The sequence below is a fragment of the Acomys russatus genome, chromosome 10, assembly GCF_903995435.1.
Source record: "Acomys russatus chromosome 10, mAcoRus1.1, whole genome shotgun sequence".
In the NCBI taxonomy this organism is placed as follows: Eukaryota; Metazoa; Chordata; class Mammalia; order Rodentia; family Muridae; genus Acomys; species Acomys russatus.
In genome coordinates, this window is record NC_067146.1 from 11,782,888 (window position 1) to 11,799,602 (window position 16,715).

General features: G+C 44.4%; 1 protein-coding gene across 3 annotated transcripts in view; it reads left to right on the forward strand.

Moving 5' to 3' along the window:
* Positions 1-15,063, forward strand: part of Cep41 (centrosomal protein 41) — a 37,683-nt gene extending 22,620 nt beyond the window's left edge. For all 3 annotated transcript variants that reach the window (XM_051151777.1, XM_051151775.1, XM_051151776.1), the window contains 8 exons: positions 3,878-3,939; positions 4,904-4,973; positions 9,584-9,728; positions 11,730-11,881; positions 12,281-12,348; positions 13,260-13,374; positions 13,963-14,160; positions 14,776-15,063. In XM_051151777.1, coding sequence (XP_051007734.1) covers positions 3,878-3,939; positions 4,904-4,973; positions 9,584-9,728; positions 11,730-11,881; positions 12,281-12,348; positions 13,260-13,374; positions 13,963-14,160; positions 14,776-14,924 — 959 coding nt within the window. In that variant the 3' untranslated portion in view covers positions 14,925-15,063. The remainder of the gene's footprint in view (positions 1-3,877; positions 3,940-4,903; positions 4,974-9,583; positions 9,729-11,729; positions 11,882-12,280; positions 12,349-13,259; positions 13,375-13,962; positions 14,161-14,775) is intronic.
* Positions 15,064-16,715: the final 1,652 nt, after the last annotated feature.

Sequence of the window (16,715 nt, forward strand, 5' to 3'; positions counted from 1 at the left end):
GAGGGGATTTTAATGTTAGAATGTAGGACCAGCCACAGCCCAAGTTTCTGGGTTTTTTAAATACAATCTTTGTGGTCTTTTTCTGCAGCTCAATCTTCTTACTTGGTCCATACCTGAGACAGGGTAATAAAAGCTTTCTTCATGCTGTTCTCATGTTCACTGGCAAATGTTCATGAAAGACTGAGAGGTCTGAGGAAGCCGGCTTGACCTTAGTGTTCTACATTAGCCATTCATTGCAGTCTGTTTTCTTTTAATTAAAAACCATATTTCACGCACATCCCTTTTAGAAGCTAATCTTCTGCAGAGATGTCTGACTGGTCACTGAAAGCATTGCCCTCACAGAGAATCATCACTTCTCAATCCGTGTCCAAATCCAATCGATAGAAAATGTGTGTGTTGACGCCAGAACTAAAGAGGACCTAAAACATCTATTTTATAAGGTGAATTTGCTCTGTGTAAAGTGACAAAGCCCAGAGCCAGGGTATTTGGCCAATACAGGAAGAGGAGTGTGCACTTATCCCAGGTCAGGGCTTGGCTCTGCTAACGTGCATCGTCTTGGTCGGGAAATTGCAATTCTGAAATACACCAGAATATTTTTTTTGACACAGCAGATCTTTTCATTTTAAAAGATAATGTCCCATTTGAATTGCACAGTGTAGGAAACCCACAGTAAATGTGGCCTGGGGGCAACTTTCTGTACTCTTTATTTGCTACACTCGGTTAGAAGACCCAGTTCTATAGACATTTTTAAATTGATATTTAATGTTATATATATATATATATACATATAAATATCACAAGAGCTTTCTTATTCATTTTACCCAATGACAGTTATATGTCTTAATATGTATACAATGTATTGCATTTCTGAACTATGAAAGAAAATGCGGGGGGCGAAGAAAATGTGTTTACTCACCAACACTTCGCTGCTGTCGTCCTCAGTTCTGTAAGGCAGGCAGCCCCCGGCCAGCCTGCTTCTGTTTGGGTTTGTGGCCTCTTTCAGCTCCCTTCCATCTGATTCTAGATGTGAACACACGTGTCCTTACTGGGACTTTGTCCCATAAAAAAAAAAAAGAAAATGCCCTGTTCCACCCAGATCAGGCCAACCTTGCTGTAACACATTTGCTAAGAGCACTGTGGTCTCCAGAGTCTCTAAACGTTAGGTGGAGACTGTCTCTCGTTCAGCGGAGACCTATTCTTGGAATTGAATCCTTGAACACCCTCCCTCCTTCCTTCCTTAGAAGTCATAGGCGTCCTCTCACCTCCACTTGGTGCTTTGTGCTCATCCACAGAAGTGCTCTAGATTCTGGTTTGGCACCTGTGCTTCCTCCTCATCCTCTGTTTCAGGTGTTCTCTTGGGTCTAACAGGAAGAGAATGCTGCCTTGTTTCCTGACATCCTAGACCCAGCTCTCTGCTGGCCTTACCTCAGATGCCACATCTGTCTGTGAAATCACAAACCCTGTTCTGTTACTTTCTTTGATTTGTCTTCCTCTGTGAATTCAACTTCCTTTTCTTTGCTAGTAACACATTTTGACAGAACCTTGAAAATGCAGAAATCCTTTGTAACCTGAACATTGTGTGCACTGTACCTGGGGAAAACGATGCTCTCTGCTATTGACCATTGACAAAGCCCATTCTTGGGGCCTGGTGGTTAGATGACCCAGTGTGAAACACCCTAGATAGTCATGTCTCTGTCCTTCCAGTAACTCGAGAGAGGCCGACTCAGGCCCTGCACTCACTGGAGAAGCAAAGCTTGATCGTGTTCTGAGCTGGGGTAATCTGTGTCCTCCAGGGTCTGAGGGAAGCCCAGGCGGGAGGAGCTCCATTCTTAAAGCTGTGCTCGCTCTTGCGAGGACAGACCAACAGAGTTGTCCAAACCATCCTGTTTTAATACAATTTAAAACTCTGTGTAAGGCTTTGACTTGATCTTTTATCTCCAAGTAATAATGTCAGAAAGTCCTACTGATGGCTCTCTTCCTCAGGCAGAACCAGGTATGTAGCACCCACGCCTGTATGTGATGTGTTCCCAGGGCTGGAGCAGAAGGCAGTCCACAGGCTATAGCAAAGCTTGGTATTTATCCAGTATAATCTCTGTGTAGCTAGAGGGGATTTAAATGTGTACATTTTATATTTTACAGGTATTTCAATCTATGTTGCAATACCAAAAGAATGCCAATAGGTCGATGTCAAAATATAAGCTCCTTGAAAGATATTGGCTTTTCCGTTGTCTGACTTATTGCTATTTAGATTTACAAAAATGGCTTTGGGTGGGCAGGTTGGTAGCAATTTGAAGGAAATGCTGTATCACCTCGCTTGTTCTTTTGAGGATTCTACTCAGCCTGTTGGAATTTGTATCCAGACACATTTATTAACTTGTTTCATCCAGCAGAAGCTGCTCTAAGAACTTTCTAGAAATAATAGTCTCCTTGCCAAATTGCTCTCTTCAAGACATTTTTAAGACAGAGAAGTTTTAATTCTCTGCAAGAAAGAGCCGTAATATATTTAACAGATGGTTAGTTTTAAGGTAGTATTATTTCCTGACTCTAATTATTAAAATATTTGGTAAATCAAGCTTAGATTACCCTCCAAAGTAACCATCCGGTTTGTGCCGAGTTTTGGGGGCAATTCATGGAACTGATTAGTAACACCAAGTAAATAATCTTAAACACCTTTAATCCTTTCCTTTGTTGCTAGGAGTCTCGGTTTATGAGACGTTCGGTGAAGGCCATGGCAATTATCCAGCTAACCTTTAGTAATTCTGAAATAATGAGGCAGTCTTTAAGGAGTCCTGGGCACCAGTGTAAAAACCATGGACAGGAAGGAAGGATAAAGGCGGGCAGAGTTCAACAATGTGAGCTTTAAAATTAGCATCATTGTTAGAAAAATTTCAGGAAATGAGCTGTTGCTGAGAATCTTCGGAGCAGATATGAGAAAAGCAAGATTGTCCCAGCTTTGATTGTTTGTTGGATGTGATGTGAAGATGTGTTTTTCTTTCTTTGTTTAAAGACAAGGTCTTGATGTTAGTTCAGGTTGGTCTTAAACTCAGCGTCCTGCTGCCTCCGCCTCCCAGTTGTTGGAGTTACAGAATGTTCTACTATGCCTGGCTGATACAAAGAGCTATTGGCTTTTCCACTGTCTGACGTATTGCTATTTAGATTGACATAACTGTAGAAGCACCCTCATTTGAGTTTATATTTAAAAATTATAAAGATGATGCTGAGTTAATACAGATTGTTTCCAGTGGTTTTAATTTTTGTTGTGGTAAAAAACACAAAACATAATTTACCATCCGAGTTATTTTCAAGTGGGCAGTTACTCCAGCGATGTTCTGTACTCTTGTTGTTCTACAATATACCTCCAGAACTTTCCTCATATAAATCTGACTAGAAACACCAATCAAGTTACGAGACCCAATCATAACCTTGCACCCAGCACGCACACAATGATGTCTCATGTCTCTGGCATCGGCTACCACCACAGGAAGAAATGATTGCTCTCTTTGAAGTCAGAGTCAGAAGCGCAGGGTATAAGCGCCTGACCAGCTGTTTGGCCTGAGGCAGCTCAGCTCCTCTGCGTCTCTATCACCATTCGTAAAATGTAGACATTTATCCCTCGCTTTGTTCTGAAAAGGATGCATGCCACCCAGTATGGCCATGGTGGAGACAGAGGAAGGCTCTTCAGGTGGCCAAGGCACAGGGCAAAGTGGAGAAAACACTACTTTACCTCTTTTGAGCACAATGCCAAAATCCAATGACATGTGTAAAGCACACTCATAACTTAAAGGTGACACCACAGAATCTGATAACTAGAAAGAATTAATAGCCCAAGGAGAGCAAGAGGAACCCACATAATGCATGTCATATTTTTCTTTTTCAGACTATAGATACAAAAAAGATGAACTTTTCAAGAGACTAAAAGTTACTACTTTTGCCCAGCTGGTAAGTTTAACGGTTTTCCTTTCGGAGTCAGGTGAATTTGTGCTGTCCTACATGAGCATGTCTGGGTATCTCGCGGGTTTTTTTCCAAGGAGTGGTTTGGGCCCTTCAAGTCTCACCCCGAGGGGATGAATTGGTCTGTATGGAGGTGGCATTCACAAAAAGATGGTGTGACATTTTTCCCTTTAATAAGGTTTCCATCAAATAAATGCATCTGCATTCTATTTTTAATGACCAGATTTGTGGCTTAGGTTTTATTTTAGTTTGTTCACTTAAATTTAGAATCTCAAATTCTCAATTCTACATTTTTGGAAAAAATGCTTGAACAAGTGACCCCCCTTTTTCAGTCACTTGAGTTCCTTTCCAAACTGCTGCGCTGTGAGTGATTTCCTTACCCCAGGCGAAGGGGTCTCTTCCTTCACTGAAAAATAATGGACAAGGTGTCTCTGTGACCTCTGAACAAGAGGTTCATTGATGAGACGCCAGATGGCTTTAGGGTCTATGGACAGTGCTTTAGAATGAACACTGTGTTAAAACATATCTATAATTTCCTTTACTTCTCAATCGTGTGGGGAATTGTCAACACCACTGTGTGTTGCTATAGATCAGTACCACATTTTCAAGAATCAGACTCAATATGTACATGTGGCTTTAAACTCACGTCCATGGCTTCTATGTTGATATCATAACATTTATTTACTTGCTTGTTTCTTGTACTGTTTGTGTGTAATGTTTTAAATGAGTTGTTGTTGTTTTGTTTTCTGCAACATTCATCTGTGGGATAATTACCACCCTGATGGCTGAGAGGGCTGAAATTCAGTAAGATTTGCCAGTCAGGACACTGACAGCTTCTTAAAGCATGATGTCTTTGATGTTTGGAGTTTCCTGGTCTTTTGTAAAAGACAGAGTCGCCTATGTTTAAAATGAAAATATACACACATCTACACATTTCATCCTCCTCCATCAGGTCATTCAAGTTGCTTCCCTGTCAGATCAAACACTGGAAGTGACAGCTGAGGAGATTCAAAGGCTGGAAGGTAAGGAGAGCCGGGGATGTAGGGAACTAGCAGACTGACCGTTGATGAGCCTGCTTGCCCTGTGCTTTCACTGCTGCACTCACAGGGATGTGGGTCACTGATACGTCTGTTTGCAATTAGTTACTCTCAGAGAAATGCTATCTGGTGCCCTAATTATTCTTGTTTCTTTTTAAAAAATAATATTTTCTGACCCACAGTTTTAGTGTTTTAATATGTTATTTCCTTTTTCCCAACAAACATTTCTAATGTCTTCTGCGCATACACAGGTTATAGAATTCAATGGTAAGAGACTAAAAAGCTGAGCAAACACCTCTGCTTCCATGAGATTTGTGGCTGCGCGTGTACACACACAACTATGTACATGTGTCGGGGGAAATGATGCAGCACCACACAATTATCAGTGTGCTGGGACTCATTGGAAGAAGGTGGCGTCACTTGTTAATAAGTATGTGTAGCTGGGCACTTCATCAGGGTTTTATCATGTACTCCTCTCAGAAACAGGCAACAAGGTGCCTGTCATAGACGAAGAGTCCGAGCATCAAAAGTTCAGCCCCAGGTGGCCCATCTGGTAAGGAGGGAGCGGACCCAGGCCCCAGTCTAAATGTCTCCAGTAGCAGTAACCCTCTCATTGTGGCATGAAGGGATTCCGAGAGTTCTTTTGAAAATATGTGAGATGCTGTGGGAGTTCTCAGAAAGGAAGGATGTTTTCCAGTTTGACCAAAACAGGCTTCCTGAGGGCCTCTGCTGCAAGCCTCAAAGGGGTACAAGTTATGGGGGATGCATGGCCTGAGCAAGACGTGGACATGAAAGGACAGGGTGGATGCCAGGAATCTGGGAATCCGGCTTGCTTTGGTCTTTGGGGACGGTAGACACTGGGTGGGAGATAAGGCTCGTAAGATAAGCAGGCTCCAGATTTCTTTGCTTAAATACCAACTGGAAAATAAAACCCGTCTAGTTGTGAACTCATGAAAGGAGTCCACAGACTTCGGGTCTTGATTTTATCCTGAAGTTCCCCACAATCAATGTGTGCCTGTTTACTGAAGAGGAATGCGTTTTGTTAAGGTTGATGTAGGTCAGGAATTTAACTTCTGATTTCAAGACAAGCTTCTCAGGAAGTCTGAACACACTGGTTTTGTGCAACTCAACTGTCATTTTGCTGGGCTGGTTTTTGTTAGGGAGGATAAAGAGAATCTGAAAACGACAGGAATTTATCTTTGACAGATGCCTCTCACCCAGCAGAGAGAAATAAGGGCTCATTGTAACAGAGATAATTGCGTCTCCTCATACAAGCACTCCCAATTTTAACCGGGTTGTATAAGCACCTAGATTCGGCCTTTAATTCATTGTTGAGGTTGCTGCACCAGAGCATATGGGCGCATGCAATTTTCTCTCCTGAGATAAATTTGCGCAGCAAAATAGGCTCTTGTAAAGTAGGACGCCATAATGTGTGAGTAATATCAGTGTTTTTCTAGTGCCCTACACAGATAATCCGTCAGGCAGGGGTGCCTGGAGAACAGGCTGTTCCTGTGTGTGCTGGTTACCGTGAAAAACGCAGAGCTCTCCTTCACACTGCCAATGCTTTCCCTGACTTAGAAAATATATTTCAGCATGGCAAAAATCTACGCAGAAGAAATGATAATAAATAGCAGTCAGTGTTGATGTTTGGGTCCACTTTCCTGCATCTTCCATCTTACCCCAGTTGTCAGCATGTGGTCTGTGTGAAGCTTTGCTTTGTGCTACCTTAAATTAACATGTTTTTTAATGCATGTCTTCCAATGTCATAGACAGAATTCAAAAACATGACTGATTTGGGGGCATACCTTAATTTTATCATTCTGCTCGGGTATAGCAGGGGTTTGTTTGTTTTTTTTGTTGTTGTTGTTGTGTTGGTTTTTTTTTTTTTTTTAAGCAGGGGTTTTTTGTTTTGTTTTGTTTTGTTTTTTGTTTTTGTTTTTTAGCAGGGGTTTTTTGTTTTGTTTTGTTTTTTGATTTGTCACTTTGCTGAAGCAGTGCCACACTGTATATGTGTAAGCAGGCATGTGAGTCTCATTGCTCCTTGAAAATGAATTGCTGCAAATGGTCACAGGTAACCAGCCCGTTCCATCCCGAGTGTGGCTGTGACCCACACGTTCTCCTGTCAGGAGTGAGTGAGAGCACCTTGCCATTAAAACAGACTAGTCATCCTTAGAAGCTCCTCACTCATCCAATGGATACAGACTTGTATCTAATCGTTTGTTTGTTTGTTTGTTTGTTTGTTTGATTTTTAGTGTCTTTGATAGTGAAATTGAGCCATGTGTATAATATGTGCATGGGTAATGCCCATGCATGTCCATTTACTGAGCCTCTTTTAAAAAATATCTTTATATAGTGTTTCCTATTTTATTTTTCTGAAACAATGCTCATTTTTTTCTTATTGATTTGTGAGTGAGTGCTTTCGATAATGAATATCTTTATACAACAGAAACCAATATAATACTGCAAACGGTGAGGAAAATCTTGATTATTCATAACAGTTTCCACTGAGATCAGTTTTAAGGATTAAAAACCCAGTTCTGCTGGTCAATCAGAAGCATGCCACACGCGGCACCTCTTTGTCGAGGTCTTCTTTGAGACCCAGAGTAAAACTGCATAAGACTAAGGGGCCTAGACGGTCTGCATAGATCCTTATAGCTGCTGTAGTTGTAGTGCTGGCCTGTCGCCGTGCTTGTAAAGGAAAGCCCTCTCGTCCTCCTCGTCAGGCCATATGTGGCTATTGACACGTAAGTCATAACCTCAGCTTTGCTTATCTATGTTCTCCTAGTATTTGCTTGAAGTTTCTAGGCATATTTTGTCATATGCAACTCAGAATTTTGCCACATGACTTAAAGTATTTTGTAAATTTCTTTTATGTGTGTTTTAGTAGACAACAGCTGATTCTGGTATCTACTTTTGCCTTCAGTTGGTGCAATGTGCTGTTTGGGTTGAAGTCTGTGGAGGACATCTGGCTCACAAGGCCTATCTTTAGCTGAGGGCGGGGTCTCATTGGCCTTTCTTTGATACTATACTGTCAACAGGTTCAACCTCTTCTCTCCCTTCCTCTCTCCAGCCCTCTCTTCTTTCCCTTTCCTTCTTTCCTTCCTCCCTTTCCATCCTATTCTTTCTTTATAGCTTCAAACCCCCCGCCCCCCCCCCCCCGCTGTGTCACTGGCATGCACCCCCTGCCCAGCAGCTTGTTTCTTAAGACCCCTTATCAATGGGCTTTCATGCTCTGTGAAAGCCCTCTGCTCTCTCTCTCATGCCTTCAGTACTTCTGCCTGCGTGAGATTCCATATCATACACTGCTTATTTGTCAGATGTCATTTTACTGACTTAAGGAAATCAGAAATGTGTCCAGTATGGGGAGACGCTTCCTACTTTACCTCTGGACGCCAAACAGATTCCAAAATTCTGTCCTCTGTTCAAAATTTATCCACTGACAAGAAATACCATTAATTGTTCTCTTTAAAAGAATGTCTACTCAATTCATCTTTGAGACAATATCTCCAAAACACACAAGTCTAAGGATCCAGATTTTCCTACCAAGAACAGATGCCTACAGCAACATGGCTGGCTCGGCCACAGCTGAGCAAGCTGACGCTGCCATAGTATATTGGCATCTAGAAAACTACCATTTCACCACACAGAATGTTCCAAAGGCATAGGCCTTCCTCAAAGAGAGATTTCTCTCCCTTTTTTGAGCTAAGATCTTGCTCTGTAGCTCAGACTGGCCTAGGACTTGCTGTGTAACACAAGTTGGTTTCAAACTTATATCAATCCTCTTGCCTCAGCCTCCCAAGTGCTATGATTATGGCTGTGAGCCACCACACCAATTCAAGGCGAGAGTTAATGAAAATTATTAATCACTGCTTTATGAGGGACACTTTTTTAGCATGACTGCTAAATTTATTTACTGTGAGAGCATGTGCAACAGGGAAAAATATGACTGCTAATAAATGTGGTGCCACTTCCTTGATCTTTACTGGAGGGCTAGAGTTTTCACACTGTCTCCTTTGTACCATCAGAGCAAATATAAATACAAGGAGATTTTTTTTTTTTGGTTGGTTTTTGTTTTTTTGTTTTTTAATGATTAGTTGTGAATTTAGCTCCATTGGTAGAGCGCTTGCCTAGCAAGTTCAGGGCATCAGGTTCTGTCCTTAGCTGGGGTGGGGTGGGGATAGATAACATCTTAAGAAACAGTTTTCACTCTGTAGACAGCGTGAAAGGGTCTTGGGGGAACCCCTGGGTTTATTTCACTGTATTTTGAGAGCTCCTTGTATTACAACTTTTAGAGTAACTTAGTGATAATGATATGATCTTTTAAAACTTTGTATCAATGGAAATACCTAGTAAGTAAATTCAAATCCTGAGATTCCACTTGATTACTTTTTTTAAATCTCCATTTATTTGTGACATGCGTGGTGGGCACACCTGTGTAACAGTGTGTGTGTGGAGGTCAGGGGACGGTGCGGGGACTGGTCCTCACCTTTCAGTGTGTGCTTTCCAGGGACCAAGCTCATGTCATGGGGTTCGATGGCGAGCACCCACAGAGTCACCTCAGCAGCCTTAAGTCTTTTCTTTATTGCAATTTTTAGACAATGATTCTGAAACTTCAGAGGCTGATGCTGAAATCGCTGCCAAGACCAATGGGAAAGGGAGCCCGGGGGAAAAATCACCCAGTCCTGTCCAGTTCATCGACAGCTCGGCAGCCGGGGATTCCAGCCGCTCCACTCTGCAGAGGTACGTGTGTTGGATCCATCGCTCTTCTGAGCCATTTCTGACTTTGCTGAAACAGACCTGGCAGCAGTGGCTTCCCGCACCTAATCCCAGCCCTGTGCATTCTCTCCTCCTATTTAACTGCTCCCTGAGCCCTTTTCAGTTCTTACTGCATTAATTCGAAAGTGGGTTGGTTATTAGGCACATATTAATTTTCACTTCTTGGTTCCAGTCTTCTCAGCCCTTCCACATGTAGGTTAATTAGGGTCTAGCTTTTTCAGGTAGAGTATGAATTTTGTCCCGTCTAAAGTAAGAAAAGGCACAGTGGCACAGAGTGCCCTAGCATGGAGCAGGAACAGAGGGAACTATAGCAGCCATTGGTGTTTATTCTAAAATGGCACATGGCTCATCTTTTTTGTTTACAAGGGCCTATCGCATCCATCACTTCTCACAAATATTACCTGTTGATTGTAAGGCAAGTGCTGGCTTCCGGCACATAATCAGCCCATCTCCCGACAAGACACCCCTGCTAGAAAAGTCTCTAGCGGAAGTACCGTCATTGGTGCCACTGTGTTATGGTCACAGCTGCTTTTGTGAAAGGGTTATCTAAAAAATGCATGCAAGAAGAGAGAGGTGGGGCTGGAGAGATGGCTCGGCAGTTAAGAGCACTTGTTGCTCTTGCAGAGGCCCTGGGTTCTGTTCCTAGGACCCCTGCTGCAGCTCAAAACCTCCAAACACACAGTGCACATACATACACCCAGACATGCAAGTGTGCACGTACATGTGTGTGCACACGCACACGCGTACACACACAGTATTAAAAAAAAAAGAGATATAGGCCAGCAGTGCTTCCATGGAGGGCGCAGGTTCACGTCATGTAGGTTTTCTTCTCCTTTGCTTCACTGAAATATACACTGGGTAGAATGGAGTCATATTGGAGTTTATTGGATTTAATGGCAGAAAGTAAATCACCTGTGGTGGGAGACGAACTGGACATCATTACTGATCTCAGGGTTCGCAGCACCTTGTATGTCTGAGAACGGTTGGTATCTTCTTACTTCCCTACAGATATTTCGCTTCTTGCCACTTTGTTCACAGTACCTGGTCTTCTCAGTCCTCTTATGTTCCTGTCACATTTTCTCTATGGCATTAAGATGGCAGCTCGTGTTTAATGACCTTCGAAATAGAACTGTCAGTGATGAACTCCCTTATTTTAATCCCAGCTCTTCCACTGGCTCATTGTATGAATGCCACTAACTCTAAAAGCCTCTTCAGGCTCGTCGTCGTCATCTCTGTAAATTGAAAGTAAGTACAGATAACTATTGAAAATAAGGTTCAATGTCCACATTGGCTTGGCCGTTGTGTAAGTACAGTCACGTATCACTTAATGACAGGCCATTCTGAGAAATGTGTCATTAGGTGTGTTTTCCCCATGATGGAGCATCAGAGGGTGTACTTAACCAACTAAAATGGCTCCCATATCACTGCATATCATCTTGTGAGAGAGCCACTATATGCTGTCCACGTTTGACTGGAATGTCTTCACATGGCCTGAGACTGTACTTGAAATGTCTAAAACATTTATTGATACTTTATGTTGTGTTTACTACATAGAAATCTTTTGCGTTTCTCTGGTTCTGCAGACCTTATTCCTCGCCCATTTAGCTGGTTTTCTTACTCCTTACATCCTATTGCATTCATCCTCCCTCTTCCTTTCTCTGAGTGTCGCCTTTGTTGCTGAAGGCAGCGCGTCCCCTATACTTTCTACCCCTTGGCCCTCCAGTGGCTCTGCTTGCATTCTCTGAGTGAGGATCCTGTCCTGGGGTCCAGTGTGGTAGAACAGATGCCCACAGCCCTGCCTTCTGGGCAAAAGTGAGGCACTCTGCCCATTTACTTTTTCTTAGGGGTAGCCTTGGAAAAGACAAGGAACCCTCATCTCTCCGTTCTATAGAGATACATTTGGCCTTTAACCCTCTGACCCCTGACTGGTTTCTGATGACCTTTTTTCTTTTCTTCTGCTTATAGCGTCATCAGTGGCGTGGGGGAACTGGATGTAGACAAAGGGCTCGTGAAGAAAGAAGAACCTAGAGGCAAAGACAAGCCTTATCCGGACTGCCCCTTCCTGCTGCTGGATGTGCGCGACCGAGACTCTTATCAGCAGTGTCACATTGTCGGGGGTGAGAGAGAGGGGGCTGTGGAGCAGAGCCTCGCCTCAGTCCAGGAAGCGCAGTGCTAGCACAGGGTCAGCAGTCAGGGAAACTGTCTGTGCTGCCTCCATTATGGAACCCTTGGAGTTAGCACCACCATGTCCTCTGAGAGAGGCTGACGGTGTCCTCTGGTGTCTCGCCCACGGGCCCAGTGCACAGTGCAGTGTGCGTGGGCAGTGAGGCCGAGTTTCCCTCTTTGTTCATGGAGTCCTTTTTCTTTTCATTTCTTTCATGAAATATTTAGGTGTATTTTGGTTTATGGCTCACTAACTTTGAAAGTATATTTACCTCTTAGACTGTAAGCCAGCAGGGAAGCCGGGCCAGATTGTAAGAGAACTCTAAGCTCTAATCTTGTTCTTCCCTTCCTAGCTTACAGTTACCCAATCGCAACTCTATCCAGGACAATGAACCCCTACTCAAATGATATTCTTGAGTATGTATCCTTTGCTGTATTTTAAGGAGTTGGATGGTACCAGGATTTTAAGACTCATATGTATCATGAACCATGTTCTTAGTATGGAAACTGCAAGAGACCTTTGACACTAAGCAGACTAGCATATTTCAGATTTTGGCTTCCTAGCAGGCACTGAGCATCCTAACTGTTAAGACTAACCTTTTCAATCATGCCTCACTGTGCCAGAAAACACTAGGTTGAGGGTGTTGCGGTTGCTAAGAGTCTGTTGAGAGCCCCAAGACCAGGGTTCTTTTGGAAAGCTTGCCCAAATCGAAGTTAGGAAGTAAATATTTTTCTATTTTCATTTTTCTTTTAAAATTTTTAATTTTTCATTCATAAAAATCATACAAGGAGAAAAACACTGAAACTATTAACAAAGAAATCTAAAAGATGCTAGTGTCAGATAGTGAGCATGAACTCCCACCACAGAGCTGATGTGCTTTGCTCTGACTGGTCTCTGATGTGCACCTGTGCCATTTGTTTTTACAAAAGTGAAGCCATTCACATCTGTAATTCCCCATGCTAATTAATGTAAGCCGTGTGTAAACTTAATTTTTGACGGTGTGTAATATCTCCTTGTCCGATTACTCTCTAAAATTCCCCTTTGTTTTGGGCTTCCGGGTGGTTCTGTTGTATTGTGATAAGGGAGCTTTGGCGATGGGTTTGACATATAAATTGAAAATGGAGGCTGTGACTTTTCCTTTCCAGTATTGCAAAGGTAAAAGAACTAGAAGGTGTTAGGTCATGCTGGTTCCCAAACGGACAGCCCTGTCTTGTGTGGTCTCTGACAAGGAAAGCATGGTCTCCCGCAGTCCTCAGGGTGGACCTTGGCAGCCCAGTGTTTGCTGTCTAGAAGCATTAACTCGGTACTCGGATCCTTAACTTACCTCACAGAAAAACGCTCGTGGCAAGATCATCATTTTATACGATGGCGACGAGAGGCTGGCCAGCCAGGCGGCCACCACCATGTGTGAGCGCGGCTTTGAAAACCTCTTCATGCTCTCTGGGGGTGAGCAAAGCCCAAGTCTCTACACTCAGCCGCCCTGCCCCTTCAGACCCACGCTGTCACCTTTCAGTGCTCAGTGGTAGGGCCTTAACATTGGGCAGAGCGAAAGCCCTGCCAGCTGGAGGGAACCGGGAGTCATGTGACATGCCCTCTAGTCAGTACTTTTGCATGGGTTCCATTTTGGGGGAAGCGGGAGGTTTATTTGTAGGTTTTGTTGATTTGGGGTTTCTATGGCTTTTGAGACAGGATCTTGCTACATAGCGCAGGCAGGCCTCAAACCCTTAATCTTCCTGCATCAGATCCCGACGGCTAGGATTACAGGCAAGCCACCAGGCCCAGCTAGCACATGTTTCTAATTCCTAAGATAACAGCATTACTGCAGGGGTTCTGTAAGAATACTAAAGACTTGAGCAGAAGATTTCCTGTGGAATTCTCAGCTGACATTTCTCCTTCCCTTGTTGACACAGCATGAGGGAAGATTTCAGCTCTCCAACATGGTGATGAAGGGCTGGAAGATGCACAGGCCTCCGCTGCCTTGGCTGTGGCCTCGCTATGTTAATCCTGCTTCTTCTGATGTTCTCCCACATCCAGGTCTGAAAGTCTTAGCTCAGAAGTTCCCAGAAGGACTGGTCACTGGTTCCCTGCCAGCCTCTTGCCAGCAGCCCCGGAAACGATCCAGCCCCAAAACGCCACCCCTACCGGCCGAGAACAAGTGGAGATTTACCCCAGAAGACTTAAAAAAGATAGAATGTTACCTCGAAGCAGACCAGGGACCAGCTGACAAGCCTAGTAAGAGACCCTGGCTGTGTCTTTGGTGGCGCTCTAGCCGTGCACCCTTAAATAGCCCCTCATCATACAAAAAGTATCTTTATATAACCATGTTCTTGGGGTTCTGTGCGTGGCACGGGAACTAGTCGGGGTCACTGGTAATGCAAGGATTAGGTACCGAGGGCTGGCACGGAGACCTCAGCCAGCAGTGTTGGCACCCAAGCAGCTGCCTCTAGGTTGAAGAGCAAGGCACTGGCACTGAGATTCCTTCTTGGGAGATTCCCTTCCTTCTCTGCTTAAGACCCCACCCAGAGCCTCCTGCTCTGCCCCCCCCCCCCTGCTTTGTCTTCTCCCTCTCCTCAATCACCCCCTAACCTGTACAGCCATCTTTGCCAAGGAAGGGGTGAGAGATAGACCAGATTTTTCTTCATCCTTACCCCGCCCCCCTTCCCCAACGTCAGGTGGATCTCAGGGATAAGAAATAGATCACCACTGGCCCACAGTGGATGCCGCAGAAGGCGTCATTAGTATAAAAGTGACCACCGACTAAACATCATTAGCTTAAAAGTGTTCTTGGCTGATTATCCCTGGACCCTTCTTGCAGCTCTGCTCCTTTCTTTTTCTTGCTCCCTGCAGGCCGACTGAACCAGAATAACTCTGCCGGAAGAGACTCAAAGGTGCCTGCTGGTCGCGGTGCCCAGAACCTGCCCACTGGGGGTCCTGCTGGCCACTCGAACTCCCGCACACTCAACAGTGGCCACCTGCAAGGCAAACCCTGGAAGTGAAGACCTGTGTTGTTTAGTCAAATAAATGTCCCCTCCTTTCAGAACCCCCAGCACTCCCAACTTGGTCATTTTCAGAACTGCCGTAGAGAAATGGCCGCGCTACATGGGCCAAAGCAGGCCCACTTCTCCCTGTCTGCAGCTCCCCTCCCTTTGCCCAGGGAGGATTCTGACAGCTGACCACACAAACCAGAGGCTTGACAGGCTCTGTTGCCCTTCCTGGTGTTTACAGAATATTCGTGTCTTTTGAAATTGAATACGAAAAACGAAAGATGCTTTCTTTTAAATAAGGTCCGGCCTGTTTGGTCTGTAACCAGTGTTGTCTTGTAAATAATTCAGTCACATCTGCTGGTGTGTTCTTCCCAGCCAGCTTTTCTCATTCACTGTTGATTTCATGGAAGATTGTCCAGGGGGACCTGGCATTGGCCATTGTCTCTGGGGGTGCAGATGAGGTTTTGATTCCTGCAGCCCACAGGCCCCACACTGGGCCAGGTGGCTGGCTGGGTCTTGGCTCTGCATGGTGCGGGCTCTGCATGCTGGGGTTTCTGCTGGGAGCTTGCGGCTAAGGGGGTGGTCTGTGAGTGTGGTTCCATCTTACTGGGTTAGCAGAGACGCTCTATGCAAGCCTTAAATAGTTTCCTGGGACCAGAAAGGTGTGTGCTCAGTTGTCCTCACACCAAGGAGGAAGGCCTAGTTCAGGAAGATCCCAGCATGCTACAGGTCTCTGCTGAGAGCCCTGGAAGGCCACCACAGCTGTGTGTCCGTCTGCCCCCACCCCCACCCTCTGTTATGAGCCTTCTGTCAATTAAAATGTCCCATTGCCTGATTGAGTCCAGCTGTGTTAGATGGCTAGACATCACAGTCACTTGAAAGCACCAGCTTCACTCAGGCAAGGGACATACAGGTGAGGGGGACTCATGAGTCCTTTGTCAGGGCTGACAACCCCTTAAGCCCTTGCTTAAAAATACAGTATTAGTCTAATTGAGTAATTAGTGCAATTTCCTGCTTGCTTTTCATTCTCACGACTGAGCTGTGATTAGGAGGCTGTGATTATAGATTCTGGTTTGGGCCAGAATTTTGAATCGGCATTAATTGAATTGCTAGATGACTGACATCCATTCTCTTTAATTGGGGGAACAAAAGGCCTCAGGTAAGGATGAGGCACACCAAGTCATAGGGGGGACGGACAAGCCTTGTTAATTTTTATGGTCTGTGGTCGTAGCTGTGATAAGGGACTAAAGAATAAATTGTGCTCTTTGTCATGGCAACCAGCTTCTGAAAAGCCAGCTGAAAACTGCCCATCCTTAGGTGGCTGCTGCTGCTGCTGGGTCAGATTTGCCTTAACAGTACTATTTTCTCAGCACCAGAGGAAAAGAGGGAAAAGGAAGAGGCCCACAGTGTTTCTAGCATGGGGGCTGTGTTTGTAAGAGAGGTCAGCGCCGCCGTTAGAACCTCATGGAGACGCGGGGAAATCACTCAGCCAGCCCAGCTCTGATTCAGAACGTGTTTATTCTTCTGTACTTGATTTCCAAAGTGCAACATTTTCCAACGCTTTAGAAATCAAACAAGCCAGGGACATTGCTCAGATGTCAAGCCGTGCCCAGTTTTCCACAAGATTCGAGAATTTTGTATAAAATTCAGCCAACGTACACATAGCTTTAATGAGAAGCCTGTCATGTTTCCCCATAAATTTATTGCCTGAGAACTTAGTTCAGCCTTTTCCTAAAGCCAAAAACGCACTGGCTTTTTATTTTCTTTACAGCATAGATAGAAAAATGCAAATTTTTCCATACT